The sequence below is a fragment of the Pelophylax lessonae genome (genome assembly GCF_965119305.1).
Source record: "Pelophylax lessonae genome assembly, chromosome: 4".
Lineage (NCBI taxonomy): Eukaryota > Metazoa > Chordata > Amphibia > Anura > Ranidae > Pelophylax > Pelophylax lessonae.
This window is the reverse complement of record NC_138771.1, coordinates 550,565,171-550,582,627: the sequence shown is the minus strand read 5'-3', so window position 1 is coordinate 550,582,627 and position 17,457 is coordinate 550,565,171. Positions and strand designations below refer to the sequence as shown.

Genomic DNA, 17,457 nt, shown 5'->3' with positions numbered 1-17,457 from the left:
GTCAACGGACCGTCAGTCCGTTCTCACCCGATCCCATCCGATCCGCTGGACGGATGGAAAATAGGGTTTCCATCCGTCCAGATTTGACGGATCGGGTCGGATGTCAGCGGACATGTCTCCGCTGACATCCGATACCCCATAGGAATGCATGGGGGGACCGTTCAGATCCGCCAAAAAAACGGACAGGCGGATCTGAACGGTCCGCCTGTATGAAAGGGGCCTTAGACTCTAACTTTTACACAGACTAGTGTCTGTAAAATAGTAACATCCTCTATTTTTACCATAGATATGTAGCAGTATAAATTTTGGCCCAAATTTGTGAACAAAAATTACCTATTTGCAAAATTTTGTAATAGAAGCTAAGTTTTTTTTCTTCAAAATTTTTGCTTTTTTCACTTAAATCGCAAAAAAACTAAAAACCCAGTGGTGATAAAATATCACCAAAAGAAAGCTCTATTTGTGTGAAAAAAAGATAAAATTTTGTTTGGGTACAGTGTTGCATGACTGAATATTTGTCATTCAAAATTATGAGAGCACTGAAAGCTGAAAATTGGTCTGGGCAGGTAGGGGGGTGAAAGTGCCCTGTATTGAAGTAGTTAAAGCGGAGTTCCACCCAAAAGTTGCTATGGTGGCACCCAAACTGAGATGCAGCTGTGTATCATTTCAGCCCCACCCCCTCCCCTGATTGGCTTAGTTTGACTGCCAAGAGAGAGAGAGTACCGGACGGCTGAAGCACTCGTGGACATTGCTTGATAGAAAGGGGGGTCAGGTAAGTATTAGGGGGGCTGCTGCACACAGAAGGCTTTTTATCTTAATGCATAGAATGCATTAAGGTAAAAAGCCTTCCGACTTTACAACCAATTTAACTAATAGATATAGTTACATAGTAGGTGAGGTTGAATAAAGACAATAGTCCATCCAGTTCAACCTGTGTAGGTATGTGTGGCCGTAATCATCTCTCATACCCCTGAATGTTCCTTGAGATGTACGTCCAAGAGACTTTTGAACGCCACCATACTTCCCACAGAAACCACCTCTTGTGAGAATTCCACAATCTTGTAGCCCTAACAGTAAAGAACCCCCCCACGTTGCCTGAGGTGAAAACGCTTCTCCTCTAATTGCATTGTATGCCCTCGAGTCCTCATGCAATCCTTTCGACTGAATCGCTTTTTTTCTATGCCGAAATCACCATTGAGATATTTATAAATTGCTATCATGTCTCCTCTCAGGCGTCTTTTCTCCAGGGAGAATAAATCAAGCGATTGCAGACGCTCTTCATAATTAAGGTCCTCCAATCCCCTAATTAGTTTAGTTGCCCTTCTCTGGACTCTCTCCAGCTCCAACACATCCCTCCTGAGGACCGGCGACCAGAACTGGACAGAATACTCCAGATGTGGTCGGACCAGTTTTATAAAGTGGAAGGATTATAGTCTTATCTCTGGAATACATCCCTTTTTTTTTTATTCATGCTAATATTCTGCTGGCTTTGGCAGCTGCCGCTTGACATTGCATGCTGTTGCCTAGTCTATCCTCTACCAAGACCCCCAGATCTTTCTCCATTTTTGATTCCCCCCCCTAAAGTGTATTGTGCTTTTATGTTTTTAGTCCTCAAGTGCAAAACCTTACACTTCTCCACATTAAACCTCATTTGCCATGTCGTTGCCCACTCTTATTTTGTCCAGGTCATTCTGTAGGATATCTGCTTCATGCTGTCCAGTTATTGCCCTGCCCAATTTTGTGTCATCTGCAAAAACTGATATAGAGCTACTGATCCTGTCCTCAATGCTGTTTATGAATAAATTGAATAAGGTTGGTCCCAGGACTGAGCCTTGGGGGACCCCACTTACCACCTCAGACCAGTCTGAGTATGCGCTGTTTATTACCACCCTTTGGACACGCCCTTTTAGCTAGTTCCGTATCAGTGTTACCAACCTACCAGACTGAAATTTACTGGCACGACACCCAAAATTTACTGGCACAGCTACGTTTTTACTGGCATTTCCAAAAGCTACAAAAAAATTACAGTTTTAAGTGCAAATTTCAGTATTTAAGCGAACAAACAAGTCCAATATATAATTAACAATGCAATTTAAGGTAGATATTCAGGTATAAAAACTTTCTTATGATTTCCTATGATCTAGTGAGGGTTGGTTATTATAAGCCATCAGTTTTTGTCACTTTAGCCTATAGAGAGAGAGAGAAATCGCTTTGCATTTTCCCCCACAGCAAGAGCCAAGAGAGCCCCTCAGCCAGTCTGCAGGGCCTAGGAAACAGACCTCTGACCCCCCCCCCCCCCCTTTCCTGGCTCAGGAAGGGCATGATATGGTGCCTGGGGCCCCCGGGGCACAATATGAAATTGACTACCTGTCTAGGCATTGGACTCTCAGTGTCCATGACACTGTCTCCCAGGCCCCAAAACCCCCCCAACTCTAGTATAGGGATAGACAGGAGGGCAACATGTGCAGCAGCACAGATGATGATGACATCAAAGTCTGACTAACTGTGACCTCATTAGGCCAAGCTGGCCAACATGAATGACAGCGACACTGTGACAGTCTCTCTCCTCTAGATGAATGTGCAGAGTGGAGTCATTGAATGCACACCACGCTGTACTAAGCCAAGTGGGGTACAGAACAGACAAGTTATTACCTGGAGCAGAGAGTAGCAGAGAATATATCATTACTTTTAGTGTGGCATTCATCAGGGTTATGGGATTTCAGATTTACAGGAACAAAACTCCACAACATGGATCAACTGCCAATCATGTACATCATTCTCAGGCACTTACTATATGCACAAAGGTATAATGGCTCGATGAATGAATGATATTTACATGTGAAAGCCAATTCTACAATAACTTTCTGCCATCTCCAGAAGTTATAATGCCATACCTTGCTTGTATCATCACTAGGTAGATCCAGTCCAGTCTCCCACACCTGGACAGGTAGTCACTGCTCCCTCCAGCGTCCAGCCCAGAAAAGCACTGCCAGTCTGCCACTGACTGACAAAGTCCTGCTTGTCTGTCCCGGCCGGGCCCGGCTTACCTTACTGAGTTTCGGGAGTCCCGTCTGGTCCATCCCACACACAAGGCCACACTCTGCTTGGCTCTTGAGTTCTGAGCTTTTTTAACGGCCGGCTGGCTGGAGGTGGGGGCGGGAAATGCACCATGATGACATCACGCACGCTTGCTCAGCCACTCGCCTCTGCCAGATCCGCCTGCGCTGAAAACACAGTTACTCCAGATAGCACAATCTCGGTCTCTGGGCTGGCTCCGGAACTGCGCATGCGCAGTTCCAAAGCCAAGATGTCACAGCCATTATTTACGGGCACTTTTTCCTGTTCACGGGCAAGGAAAATGTGGTCGGTTTTTACGGGCTGCCCGTAAAAATGCGGGCGGTTGGCAACACTGTTCCGTATCCAAGAGTAAACCCTGCGGGCGATGCCTGCAGACCTTATTTTACAAATTAAGCGCTTGTGGGGAACTGTATCAAACGCCTTAGCAAAATCCAGGTACACCACATCCACTGGTCTCCCCCTATTTAGCTCACAGCAAACCTCCTCATAGAATGTTAAGAGATTGGTTTGGTTTGACAAGAACGCCCATTTGTAAACCCGTGCTGATTACTGCTGTTGTCTTTAGCAAACTCTACGATATAGTCCCTTATCATCCCCTCCAGAAATTTACATACTATTGATGTCAGACGGACAGGCCTATAATTTCCCGGGACATGCCTCTGCCCTTTTTTGAATATCGGTATTACGTTAGCTTTCCTCCAATCCCATGGTACAATTCCTGTCAGCAAAGATCAGGACCAGTGGTCTAGATATAATCTTACTAAGTTCTTTGAGTACTCTCGGATGTACGCCATCCGGGTCTGGTGATTTATTTGTGTTAATTTTATTCAGCCTTTCCCTGATTTCACCCTCTGTTAGCCACAGCGGCAAGTTCTGTGAATTACTGCTAACCATACAGTCATGGTCAGTGTAACCCTACTTTTCCTGTGTAAAGACTGACAAGAAAAAAGCGTTCGGCACGGTTGCCTTCTCAGTGTCCTCTGTAACCATCCTCCCATCATCGTTGATTATGTGTGCAATATGCTGTGCCCTAGTTTTTTTGCTGTTGATATATTTAAAGAATTTCTTTGGATTCTTTTTACTATCCTCCGCTGTTTGTCTCTCAAAGTTGATTTTAGCCATTTTGATCTTGCATTTACTTTTCTTATTTGCCTCCTTGTATTGCTCGAAAGCCGATACTGTGTCCTCTGATTTATATTTCTTGAAGGCCATTTTTTTCCCCTAATAAGTTTTTTAACATTACAGTTTAGCCAGCCTGGTTTTGTTTTGTCTCTTCCCATAGGAATGCACTGCGAGATGCATTTGTTCAATATGTTCCTAAAGCATTCCCATTTTTCCTCCGTGGTCAGTGTTCCCAGCTTACCCTTTCCATCTAGCAAAATTTTGGAAAGTTTGCCCTTGTGACATTTAGGGTTCTTATGTTCCCCACTTGCCTTCTTATATTGTACGGTAGCAAGTATAAACTCTATGTAGCATAAGCTACATTCAGTCTACAGCTCTATATTCCAGCAGCAGGGTGAAGTCAGGCTGAAAACACTCAAAGGATGCCTTAAATTTTATCAGCTAATACAAAGCTTCCATCTATAGACACAGCAGCTCAACCCTGTACATCACAGGATTTGATTGACAGCAGCAGCAGATGGCTCCCATCACAGCTTTTTTTTTTTTTAACTTAAGCATTTAGAATGATTAAAGCCCTGTACACACACGATGATCAGCTGACTTTGTCCAGTGTTGTGTTGGTTGAAATGTGCTCTAGCCTGCACACAAATTTTCTCGGCCAACAAAAATCTACTTCAGAAGTGATGTCATGTGATGGTTTACTGTCTGTGTGTTTTTTCATCTCTGAGCATGCCCAGTCTTGCTCATCAGATTTTTGTCTGCTGAAATCTGTACTGACGGAAAATCGTCCGTTGTGACGGCCAACAAAAATTTTATAGCCTGCACACCAGATTTTTTTCGGCCGAAAATTCACAGCCAATAATCGTTGCGTGTGTATGAGGCATATGTTCATAACCAGTGCACCTGGCTCTCTCAATTGATGAGCTAAATACATTTTAGCCCCTCCACACCACTGGGGTAATCCAGGCAGGTGAATTGCAGATCACAGCACCACACTTGGGGTGTAAAGGGTCACCTTGCCCCTAGAGTCATCTTCCTTTGTGGATCTCACACTACTCCAAATCAAAGAGATCACATACCCTCTGTGATGGGGTCCCCTGCTGCAGCAGCCACAATGTGCAATGCCCACACTTGTCTGGACTGGGGTGGAGTTTTGTCAGGGAGCATGATGCTTTGTGTTGGGTAGCGATGGTGCCAGTCATGTTTCTGTTCTGGGATTAAATACCAGTGAAACATCTCCTATAATCTTCCTGTCTCTGGTCCTCAAGCTGCAGCCAGGCCACACAGAACTCACCCTCCTCTCCCAGGACCCAGCCGTTGAAAGAGCTCTACCTGCTTGGAACCCTATCCACAGCATGAGTCACTTTATTGCAAATCCACATTTGTACCCTGTGCCTTGGATTTAATCCATCCTCTGCCAAATCCTAACTCTGCACCTTGGGCTTAAACCTTGCTGTGCCAAATATGGGAGCTATTTACTAAGCAAAACATGTAGAGTTTGTTTTTTGGGAGCACTACAAGTTGGGGGGAGAGCCAGCCTTAAATAAGTTTTTCTAGCCTTTATTAGACTAGACAGGACATCAGTCTAATTTAGCCAGCCATCCTACTTTGAGAGCAGTAGATATTAGGAAGGCTTGACGAGCAAGAGTAACCAGCCAATTTAATAGTGTAGCTATCCAGATTCTGACAGGCTATATTGAGACAAACTTTGATGCTAGCTTATGTGAGAGATTTCCATGAGGCCAGTTTGAACAACTTTTCTAGCCATCAGATTTAGACCAGGCAGATAATTGCTGCTTCAAATGTCAGCCAGCCATTAAGCTTTGTGAGCATACAGATACTTGCTCCAGTGGATAGCTTTGCTACAAGAGAAGACATTTAGGACAGATTAACATGATGCGCGAGCATAAACTATAATTCAGACAATGTTTTAGAGGAATGCATCAAAGCTAATTTAAAATACCTATGGTGGTTAAGGGCATTCCCATTCGTTCAGTGTAGCTTCAGTTTAAAGCTAGTCTGGCATTTGCTAAACTTCAGGTATTAGTTTGTGTTGTGCTAAATTAAGCTGGCTATTTGGACTCTTCTGGCCTATTGCCATGGACAATGCTACTTAAGAAGCAAGAAGTTTAAGTTCATACCCTCTTACTTGTCGCACACCTTTGGTCAATCCTACAACTGCTCTTGATGTCTGCATGTGTTAGTTCCACCTACACCTTTGTCAGATGGTCAAAGGTAAATTTGTTTTGTTGCATTGGTAACTGTTAAATGGCCCAATGTAGATGAATCCAGCTTTGACATTTAGAGAAGGGGGGGGTCAAAGTTTGCTGAAACTAACTTGAGATGTAATTTTATACAACTGACCCACGAAAAATAATCAAAACCCATGCCTCATGGTACCCATTACAGATTTATATTATGCGCATTAGCGAAGCAAGTTATATCAGCAAGAAAATAGCAGGCCAGGTGTGTCAGTTGGTAAAATCCCATCTTGTTTGCACATTGTTAGATTGCTTTCCCATAACCTAGGGGTCGTAATGGCAGATTTTAATAACACGTCAAGCTAAAAATGCATTCTGTGCACAGCAGCCCCTCAATACTTTCCTGGGGCACATTTAGATCCAGTAACCTTGCAGTTCTGTCTTGACTGACATGGCCTCACTTCATTGGTTAGGCCAGTGCAATTCCATTGGCTCTAGCTGCTGTCAAAGCAAGCCAAAAAAGGAGAGAACGGGGCAGGGCCAGGCCACCGCTCTGTCTGAATAGATAGGAAGCTGCAACTCCATGCAAGTGCCCCCCCATAGCAACCCATTTGCTTGGCAGGAGCAGCAAAGTGGGAGCTGAGACAAGGATCTGGGCTGCTCTGTGCAAAACTATTGCACAGACATACCAGGAAGTATAACTTTAGTTAAACAGACTTTACAATCACTCTTTACAATCACTAACTTCTGCTGCAGTAAGCCTGTTTTGAATGATTACAGAGGCATTAGCCCAAGATTGACCAGTGAGGCATCTCTGCCTCCAAGCAAAAGAAAAACATTCAGGTATTTCGTGCTGAAGGAATGACCTGCAAGTAATTGAGGCATCTGTAAGCAAATAGCAGCAATATTAAATAGATGCAGCACCATTCAAGTAAATTCTTACTAGCCCTAGAAATCTTTGTTACCATAGAGAGAATTATAGTCTGTTCTCAGATTAGCATACAGGCTGTATTGCCAGCACTCTGAAGCAGTCATGTGACAGCTTCCTGCACTGTCATGTATCCCCAAGCTTTGTCTGGCTTAGCAGCCTGGATGAACCGATGTTAAGTGGGAGCAAGAGGAGGCAAGGGATCCAGTTAATGTTATTACAAATATGCCAATGACCATCTTCATGAGATTACTTGTCACTGGGTGGGCAGCGCTTGGGACACAAGTTCCCCCATCAGGTCCACTTTACAGCTGATGATTGTGCACAGCAGCAAATGGGAAAGCCAACATGTATCAGCCAAGCAAAGCAGACCTAGTGGTGCACTAGTTCCATTATTCCTCTTAAGGTATGGATATCCATTTATTAACAAATGAGTCAAGACACAGGTTTCAAAGGAGACCCTAATACTTTATTCATGAAATCTCAAATTTGTCTTTTACCAGAACCAGACACATGGAATATAAAAAAAACAAAACAAAATGGAGGTGGTTTGTGAAACTTAATGCAGTCAGAGCCCCCCCCACAGGACAGTTGTAAACCACCAGTTTCTCTGTACAACACTGGCATCATTATCCTGCAGGGGGCCCTCTAACCAAGAAGCTTACACATGATACAAGCCAGGACCTCTGCAATGTGCAGCCAAGGATTTTCTGTACTACACCTCAGCATGCCAGAGGTTACTGGTTGTGCAGATACCAGAATACAACAGCATAAAGTGTACCAAAAAATAAAAATGTTGCCTTTGACATGAGCTACTCTGTATTAACGCCTTGTCTGGCAACACAATAAATAAAAGCAGTTACACATCTGTTTTCAAGTAAGATCCTCAGCTCTCCCTGTCCCCTGCCAGTTGTGCCTCAACTCTGCATTGCACTGGTTTCTCTGTAGCCACACCAGGCAACTGCAGAGGGGAATAAAGTAGACATGGCACTGGCTTGCAGCTTTTAAATACTGGGCAGAGCGATTTGTGCAGCGTGGCTGAATGAAAAGGGAAAATTATAAACAAAAAGCCAAGGAGTCTATAGGCACCAGGAAATAGTTATAACCATATAGAGTCCACTCCTTCAAATTGGGGAGGTGTGCACTGCATCAACAGTGATAGAAATTCTGAGTGTATGGTTTTGGCAAAGTGCTGATTTTATGCATAGGGAAATTTAAATGCACACAGGACATGCCTAAGAGGTGGATACCCAATAGGTTTAAATGAAAACTCAGGACCAAACAATTGTGTCCTTTACAATCAATACCACAGGGAGATTACACAGTGGCAGATCTGGAACTAAATACTTGGTCAGAGATAACTTAAGGCTGTTGACAGAACAAGCCTTGTCTGCTAGAAGCACCAATTAGACAGGAAAGGATGTAGGTAATAAAACAGCTAATATGGTCCCCTCTCCACAAGCACAGCATGGCACTGGAGACTATACAGTGAGCCAATAGATTTAACAGGAAAGGTTAAAAAGGGGCCTTTTCCCACCTTACAAGCCTGCAGGCTTCTCTGTATGTAACGCCAGCAAGTCAAAGGGGGAAAAGCCTAACAATCAGTATTCCAACTTTTTGGGAACTTCCCAGGGGAAGCCTTCCCTACCAAAATGACCATAGGCTGCAGTCCTCTGATAAATTGCCTTCTTCAGCTCCAGATCCCTGGAATATACAAGTTCATTTGTTAATACAAGAGTATGAAAATTAGCATGTTGTGTGGTGTGAAGTCTCAACTATGGGAAGAACCTGAGCCAATGGTTCTGTACAGGGCACTTACCCTGGTGATGTCCAAGGACACTATACTCACCACTTCAGGCTTCTATTGCCAGGGTCAAACTCCCATCTTCTCATCACGGTCTATTTACGACAAGCCCCTTCTTACTTTAAACTATAAGGAGATCTACCTTTGTGTCATGACGCCTCCCCCCCTCTTTTTTTAAAGTTAACTACTGTCACCAACTTTACCTGACAATGACACCAGGGCGGAGGTCAAAGTTCTTGTTCACAATAGCTAGAAGTTCCCTCTCACTCTTCTGTGAGGTTCCATAGTGGAAAATTGAGATAGACAGAGGATGTGAAACACCAATAGCATAAGAAACCTAGAAAAGAAAACAAATTTAGACCCCTGGAGTGAGTATGAGTTTATAAACCATGTTTTCAATCCTCTAAACCAGTGTTTCTCAACTCCGGTCCTCAAGGCACACTAAGGGCCCTTTCACACGGGCGCTCCGTATGTCCGCAAATCATCCTATTTTTTTGCGGATGATTTGCGGACATAATGTAAGTCTATGGCATTGCGGATGTCAGCGGAATACCATCCGCTGACATCCGATTTTCCTCCTGTCAGTTCTGTTCCGTTTTTTGTAACTGAAAAAATCCTATTTTGTTCCTTTCAAAAAACGGAAAGGAAGGAAAATCGGATGTCAGCGGCGTCATCCGCAATCCCCATAGACTTACATTAGGTCCGCATATTCCGTGAAAAAAAAAAAATCCCGCAGCGGACCTTTCACACGGAAAGCCTGTGTGAAAGAGCCCTAACAGGCCAGATTTTAAGTATTACCTTGGGGAGATGCAGACTAGAATACTGCAATAACTTAGCAGCAAATGATATCACCTGTGATGTATTTCAGTTTTCTTGCAAACCTGGCCGGTTAGTGTGCCCTGAGGACCAGAGTTGAAAAACACTGCCCTAAACTACTGGCCCAAGTCAGATATTACCATGACAGTCACTCCAATTGTTGCTGCAAATGTTTAACCTACCTGGACAAGCACACGACGGCAAAGGCCAGCCTTTATCAGGGACTTGGCAACCCACCGAGCAGCGTAAGCAGCAGATCTATCCACCTTTGTGTAGTCTTTGCCAGAGAAGGCTCCACCACCATGGGCACCCCAACCACCATAAGTGTCCACAATAATTTTACGTCCAGTCAAACCAGCATCTCCCTGAAAAAGTTAGATGTCAACATAATACATGCTGGGACAATGGTACAAACAGCAAGACTATAGTAGCATTAAGACTTACCTGTGGACCTCCAATTACAAACCGCCCACTTGGTTGCAGATGGTAGATTGTATCATCATCCAAATATTTGGCAGGTATCACAGTCTTGACCACCTTGTCCTTCAGTGCATCACGCATCTCATCCAGGCAGATTCCATCATCATGTTGAACGGACACTACAACTGTATGCACCCTGATTGGGATTACAGCTCCTCTGTCCTGCATGTACTGAACTGTCACCTGCCAAATTAGGGTTTAACAATGTTCAATGTTCACTCTATAAATACAAAAGAACACATTTGGATTACATTATTCAGTGCACTCACTTGAGTCTTGGAGTCTGGGCGAAGCCATGGCAGTGTCCCATTACGGCGCAGCTCAGCCATCTTTGCATTTAATTTGTGTGCCAGCACAATTGTCAGAGGCATACACTCTTCGGTTTCATCAGAAGCATAGCCAAACATCAAGCCCTAAAGTAAATACATTTTATTAGGATTAAACAAACATTAACCTGGGTCCTCAGTACTAACAGCCAGCGTTAAGATGGTTCCAAAACCAGACAGCCCTTAACATGGTTCCCAGTAAGCAATACTGGCAAAGTACAACCACCTACACTGGCATAAAATCAATTCTTCCTAGACTGAAATTCTCACCTGGTCACCAGCTCCTACATCCTCTTCATTCCTGTCCAAGTGAACACCCTGGGCAATGTCAGGAGACTGCTGTTCAAGTGCAACCAACACATTGCAGGTCTTGTAGTCAAAACCTGAATAAATGAAAGAAGATTACAAAAACCATCCAACTAGCCAGTGAAAAGGTTTCAAGTGCTTCAAGTTCACACCACTGACCTTTGGAAGAATCGTCATAACCAATATGTTTGATTGTGTCCCGCACAATCTTCTGGTAATCCACTGCAGCCCGAGAAGTAATCTCACCGGCGAGGAGAATCATGCCAGTCTTTGCCACAGTTTCTGTAAATGAAAGTTGTACCGTTAAGACACATCTGTTACATTTTGTTCTTCCAACAACCAATTATAGGACAACTTACCACAAGCCACCTTTGCATCTGGATCTTGCTTGAGGTGGGCATCAAGGACTGCATCACTGATTTGGTCACAAATTTTGTCTGTTGAGAAAATTCACAACATTAGAAAGGCCTACAATCAATATAAATACAGATTATAGTAACATCTATCCTCATGACCAATATGTGCTCATCACCCAAGCCATTTCAGAAAGGAGGTGGTTAGTGCTATAAATGGACTCAGCTTACTGTAGTGACCATGTAACACAATGCTGACATCAGATCTCTATGCAACAGCTCTGTTCCAAGTCATTACTTCCCCAAGTTCTATTTCCGGTAATGTTGGAAAGATTGCCCTACACATTCCTATCAATTATGCAATGCCGGCTTTGTGCAAGTAGTACACTTCCAGAGAAACCACTGCCATGTAAACTTGGGACTGGGGCCAAGTCACATAAGAGCTTCACATCAGCTATAGGACCCCCCTCCCCTCTGTACTCTTCCATGCTAAGAAACTCAATCTGGCTACGGCCCAGAGTTATTGCTAAATGTAGAAGCAGGGAAATACGCAAACCCTCTGCTGCAGCTGTCCAACGCATGCATCATACCTGAAACCTGATCCATCGCCAAGGCTCTCACCCATTGGGCCAATCCAGCCACACCCACCAAGGAGGCAGGGCCTGGGCAGTCACAGGATCATTCACAAGACTACGCACAATATACACAGCACACTGTTCTGCGCCATTATAGCATGTGCTGTACAATCAGGGAGGGCTAGCCAACCTGAAGTCGTTGCCCAATTCTTGTAGTTTAACCCTACTAATATAAATCCCAGTGGTAATCTTTCAGTCACTATGCAACACCAAATCTAACCTTCAATGCCCCCAAATGACTAAAGACCATCTGATAATAAATTATGCTAACCTTGCATCGTCACCCAGGATTACATGAGTGAGATACACCATTTAATCAAAACCAATAAAGACAATCTCTTCAGTTAGTGTTCAAATCAGGTGGACTTGCACTACATAGCTTATATTAGAGCTAAAGGAGATGGTAATAAGTATGATCATCTGGGCTAACCACACTATACCAATCTGCTTTTCATTCCATGATTGGCCATGTATATTCAGAGCATGCCTGATTTGATACAAACTCCAATTGCTGAAGTTCATTATAACACCCAATGTTTACAAGTCACGTGTCTCATCCTAACAAATTGCTGTTAATGTTTCAAGGTTAACACCTCGAAAGTAAAATTCCAGTCTAAACCCACCTAGACTTAAAATGCTCTCCCTACATGTACCCATTAACCTGTGCTAAGATTGAAGTCATGCTTACCCATTTTGGCCTAGTCACATGATCAGCCCTGGTCAGTTGGCAATGGCTACAGAAAGAAGGGGCTTAGAAGCCTATGGGGGACTTCACCGCTCATGCATTGTCTTGTCTAGCAATCCCCCTCTACCCATCACTGACTGAATCAGGGGAGCCAGATCCGGTTACTGGAAATAAGTATATACTTCTTTCTAAAGCTGTCCATACATGGATCAGTTCTCATTCAACCAGTGAGTTGGGTGAAAAGCCAGCATCCCCCTCCCCAAATTTGAGGCAGATGGGGGAATCCACACTGCTGTGCTAATGTATCCTGACAGCAGGTAGACCCCCACTGCAGCTATTAAACTGCTCAGCACACGCAGGCCACACATGGATCAAAACATGGCTGGTCTCTGCTGAACCAGCCAACTTAATCCTACTATGGCCACCTTTACACAGGTTATTCAGCATAGGAATTGGAAGGCGTATTATCACAACTTGTTAGGCTAGAGTTCCAAGGTAAACATTATTGTTAAAATAGAGACCAGGTGGAGACCTACAGTGTAGCAAGAGCTTTGGTTCCTCTATAATAGTGTCTCCAAGATCAGAATGGTCAGCTATAGAATTCCTAGTACAGATTCAGACCATTAGGTGGGGTGGATCCTTCATGTGTCCAATTGGCAACAAACATGGCTAACTGATCAAGACGGTTTGCCAAAACATGTTAGCCTTCCTGTATGCTCTTCATGTAACAAATACATTTTCAATACAGATTTGGAGTTGCCAGCTCACTTACTGGATTTGTTAACGACTCCTAGGACCCGTGGTGTACAGCCATCATTTGTATACACAAGTAGCCACTGTACACCAGGGCTGTGTAAAGCACTTGCATGTCCTAATGTATGCGCTAATGCAGCTAATAGGCCCCACGTGGGTGCTTTACACAGCCCTGGTGTACAGTTGCTTCTTATGTATCTCAATGGATGGCTGTACGCTATGGGTCCCAGAAGTCAATACTTTGCCTCTGTACAACCATGTATATGATGCTAGACAAGTGGAGGTTCCCCACCCCCTAATGGCCTGAAACTGTCCTAGGAAATGTATAGGTGACCAATCTGATCTCAGGTCTCGTACACATTATTCCTCTGTATAATAGGGTCTATTAGACAACTTGGGGAGGCCTCCCCTTCCCCACCTAATGGCCTGGAGGTTATAAGCAGGCTCCACGCTGCCATGTGCACATGGTGCAGTAAAGGCACAATCCCCACACGGGAACATACTGCTCTTGCTAGACACAAGGGAATTAAACTGTTATCACATTGACTGCCACCAAACAGCACAGTAACAAAGTACCATGCAATTCAGTGCAGCATGATGATTTTAAGTCACACTTACATGTGCAACAAACCACCGAAACAAATGGACTGCCAAAAATACACATTCCAGTGATTGCAGCCCATACTTTACAGCCCAGCTCTGATGGAGCCATTCAATGGGAATAACACAATCTAAGGGACTCATTACACATTTATCAGAGCTGGCACTAGGAACCCTTCCCCCCTTAGGTGATTCAAGGTGGGAGAAGAGAGACAAGGACCACCATTAAGTTGACCAAAGGTGTATTAGCACCCTTCATTAAGCAACCACCTAACAGGAGCGGGGCCCAGTGCCCCCCCCCCCTATATCACCTAACAGGAGAGCGGGTCCTAAACCCCCCCCCAAATCCCCCAACAGGAGAGCGGGTCCTAGTGCCCCCCCATATCACCCAACAGGAGAGCGGGTCCTAGTGCCTCCGCCCACCCCATATCACCTAACAGGAGAGCGGGTCCTAAACCCCCCCCCCAAATCACCTAACAGGAGAGCGGGTCCTAATCCCCCCCCCCCCAAATCACCTAACAGGAGAGCAGGTCCTAGTGCCCCCCCCCCATATCACCTAACAGGAGAGCGGGTCCTAATCTCCCCCCAAATCACCTAACAGGAGAGCAGGTCCTAGTGCCCCCCCCCCCATATCACCTAACAGGAGAGCGAGTCCTAGTGCCCCCCCATATCACCTAATAGGAGAGCAGGTCCTAGTGCCCCCGCCCACCCCATATCACCTAACAGGAGAGCAGGTCCTAACCCCCCCAAATCACCTAACAGGAGAGCGGGCCCTAGTGCCCCCCCCCCCCAAATCACCTAACAGGAGAGCAGGTCATAGTGTCCCCCCCCCCTCATATCACCTAACAGGAGAGCGGGTCCTAGTGCCTCCCCCAAATCACCTAACAGGAGAGCAGGTCCTAGTGCCCCCCCCCCAAATCACCTAACAGGAGAGCAGGTCATAGTGCCCCCCCCCCTCATATCACCTAACAGGAGAGCGGGTCCTAGTGCCCCCCCCAAATCACCTAACAGGAGAGCAGGTCCTAGTGCCCCCCCCCAAATCACCTAACAGGAGAGCAGGTCCTAGTGCCCCCCCCCCCCTCATATCACCTAACAGGAGAGCGGGTCCTAGTGCCCCCCCATATCACCTAATAGGAGAGCAGGTCCTAGTGCCCCCGCCCACCCCATATCACCTAACAGGAGAGCAGGTCCTAACCCCCCCAAATCACCTAACAGGAGAGCGGGCCCTAGTGCCCCCCCCCCCCCAAATCACCTAACAGGAGAGCAGGTCCTAGTGCCCCCCCCCCCCTCATATCACCTAACAGGAGAGCGGGTCCTAGTGCCTCCCCCATATCACCTAACAGGAGAGCGGGTCCTAGTGCCCCCCAATCACCTAACAGGAAAGTGGGTCCTAGCCCGCCCCCCCCCCCCCAAAAGAAAAAACACTTAAAAGGGTAGCGGGTCCTAGTCACCGCACACCTGTAATCACATAATGAGGGATCCTAGTACAACTCTTCGAATAGGGGGGGGTGATCAGAGGTGTAATAAGACCCCATCCAGTGACCACAGGTGTGCCGGGAAGGCGCCTTCCTCCCATTAGAGCCGCCATCCGCACACAGACGGGGGCCGCCCCACACCACGTGCTCGGCCAGAGCTGCATTGCGGCGGCGGCGCGCACCGGCCTGAGCGCCCTCAGAACATCTGAAAAGGGAGAAGCATGCGGCCGGCGGCCTCTGGTCACCGAGATATCAGGATAAGTCACATGATAAACTAACGTTATATCTCCCTCCCCCAACAACTCACCGGGGTGACCCTCTCCGACGGACTCGGAGGTGAAGAGGAAGCTCCCCTCGTCAATGAGAGCATCGTGAAACCCATTGAGCATCTGTCCGTTCATGGCGTCGATAATTATTCCCGCGCTGTGCCTTACGATACCCTTTTTACTCTCTCTTGCTCCTCGCCGGTTGGAATGCAGAAATGGCGCCAGAGGATCTGCTTTTATATCCTGCCTGACTGACGTCACGGATCCCGCGCGACCTCGCCGGACCATTCCCCAGCCCCCACCGATTACGACGTCACCGCTGGGGAGAGTGGGCCGGGCCAAAAGTAGAATATACCACCGGCCGTATTTTAGGGGTAGTTAAACGGTATGAACTCACCCCAGAGGAGGCGCCTTTTGTAGCGGCCAGTCTATTTGAAAGCTGAGAGGTGTGGAGAATTTGAGGATATTACAGTCATTATGTCCTGTGGTACAGTCCGAGGAGAAGGACTGGGAGAAGGTGGGCGGAGCCTAACCATTTCCTTCTAAGAGGGAGAAAGGAACCATGAGGGAGGCAGGAAATAGGGAGAGGGAGCTGTGCAGCTGCTCTGCTCATCATGCTCTGCTCCTCCTCATGTCACACAGTGTAACACATGGGTCCTAGAGCAGCAAAATGTGCAGTATTGGCATATCAATATTACATACTTGTTATCATTTTGGCACAACTAAAAGCAGCCTTTCTACCCCAGAGGAATCCTGGAAATAATACACAGGTCTCCAGGGAACCCCTTCTAAAATGTATATCTACAGCTCACTGTACATTGATAACAGCAGTCATTTATAGATATAATAATACAAAAACACTGTGGTGTACCTACAGTATATAACACCCAATGTGGAACATTTTACCACACCCTCTGCTCTATATACTAAAAACATTTCCCATAGTAATCGCAATAGTAAAATGAATTAATAATGTCTAGGAGAAAGCCTGCACCTTTATGTTGGTGGTTAGCAGAGAAATGGATCTTTACTTTGATTTTAAGTGAAGGTCTCCTTACATTGATGGTCACCGGAAGAGATGTCCCCTTACATTGATGGTCACCGGAAGAGATGTCCCCTTACATTAATGGTCAGTGGAAGAGATGTCCCCTTACATTGATGGTCAATGGAAGAGATGTCCCCTTACATTGATGGTCAATGGAAGAGATGTCCCCTTACATTGATGGTCACCGGAAGAGATGTCCCCTTACATTGATGGTCAGTGGAAGAGATGTCCCCTTACATTGATGGTCAGTGGAAGAGATGTCCCCTTACATTGATGGTCAGTGGAAGAAATGTCCCCTTACATTGATGGTCAGTGGAAGAGATGTCCCCTTACATTGATGGTCAGTGGAAGAGATGTCCCCTTACATTGATGGTCACCGGAAGAGATGTCCCCTTACATTGATGGTCAATGGAAGAGATGTCCCCTTACATTGATGGTCAGTGGAAGAGATGTCCCCTTACATTGATGGTCAGTGGAAGAAATGTCCCCTTACATTGATGGTCAATGGAAGAGATGTCCCCTTACATTGATGGTCAGTGGAAGAGATGTCCCCTTACATTGATGGTCAGTGGAAGAGATGTCCCCTT

General features: G+C 45.7%; 1 protein-coding gene across 1 annotated transcript; it reads right to left on the bottom strand.

Annotated features, from left to right (window-relative positions):
* Positions 1 to 7,773: 7,773 nt before the first annotated feature.
* On the bottom strand, positions 7,774 to 15,997 carry MAT2A (methionine adenosyltransferase 2A). Its single transcript, XM_082255375.1, has 9 exons — positions 15,867 to 15,997; positions 11,418 to 11,495; positions 11,218 to 11,340; positions 11,023 to 11,135; positions 10,696 to 10,839; positions 10,391 to 10,609; positions 10,129 to 10,311; positions 9,334 to 9,467; positions 7,774 to 9,030 (listed from the first exon to the last, which is right to left on the bottom strand). Exons 1-9 carry the CDS (start codon positions 15,958 to 15,960, stop codon positions 8,928 to 8,930), a joined length of 1,191 nt encoding a protein of 396 aa, XP_082111501.1. The 5' UTR covers positions 15,961 to 15,997; the 3' UTR covers positions 7,774 to 8,927.
* Positions 15,998 to 17,457: the final 1,460 nt, after the last annotated feature.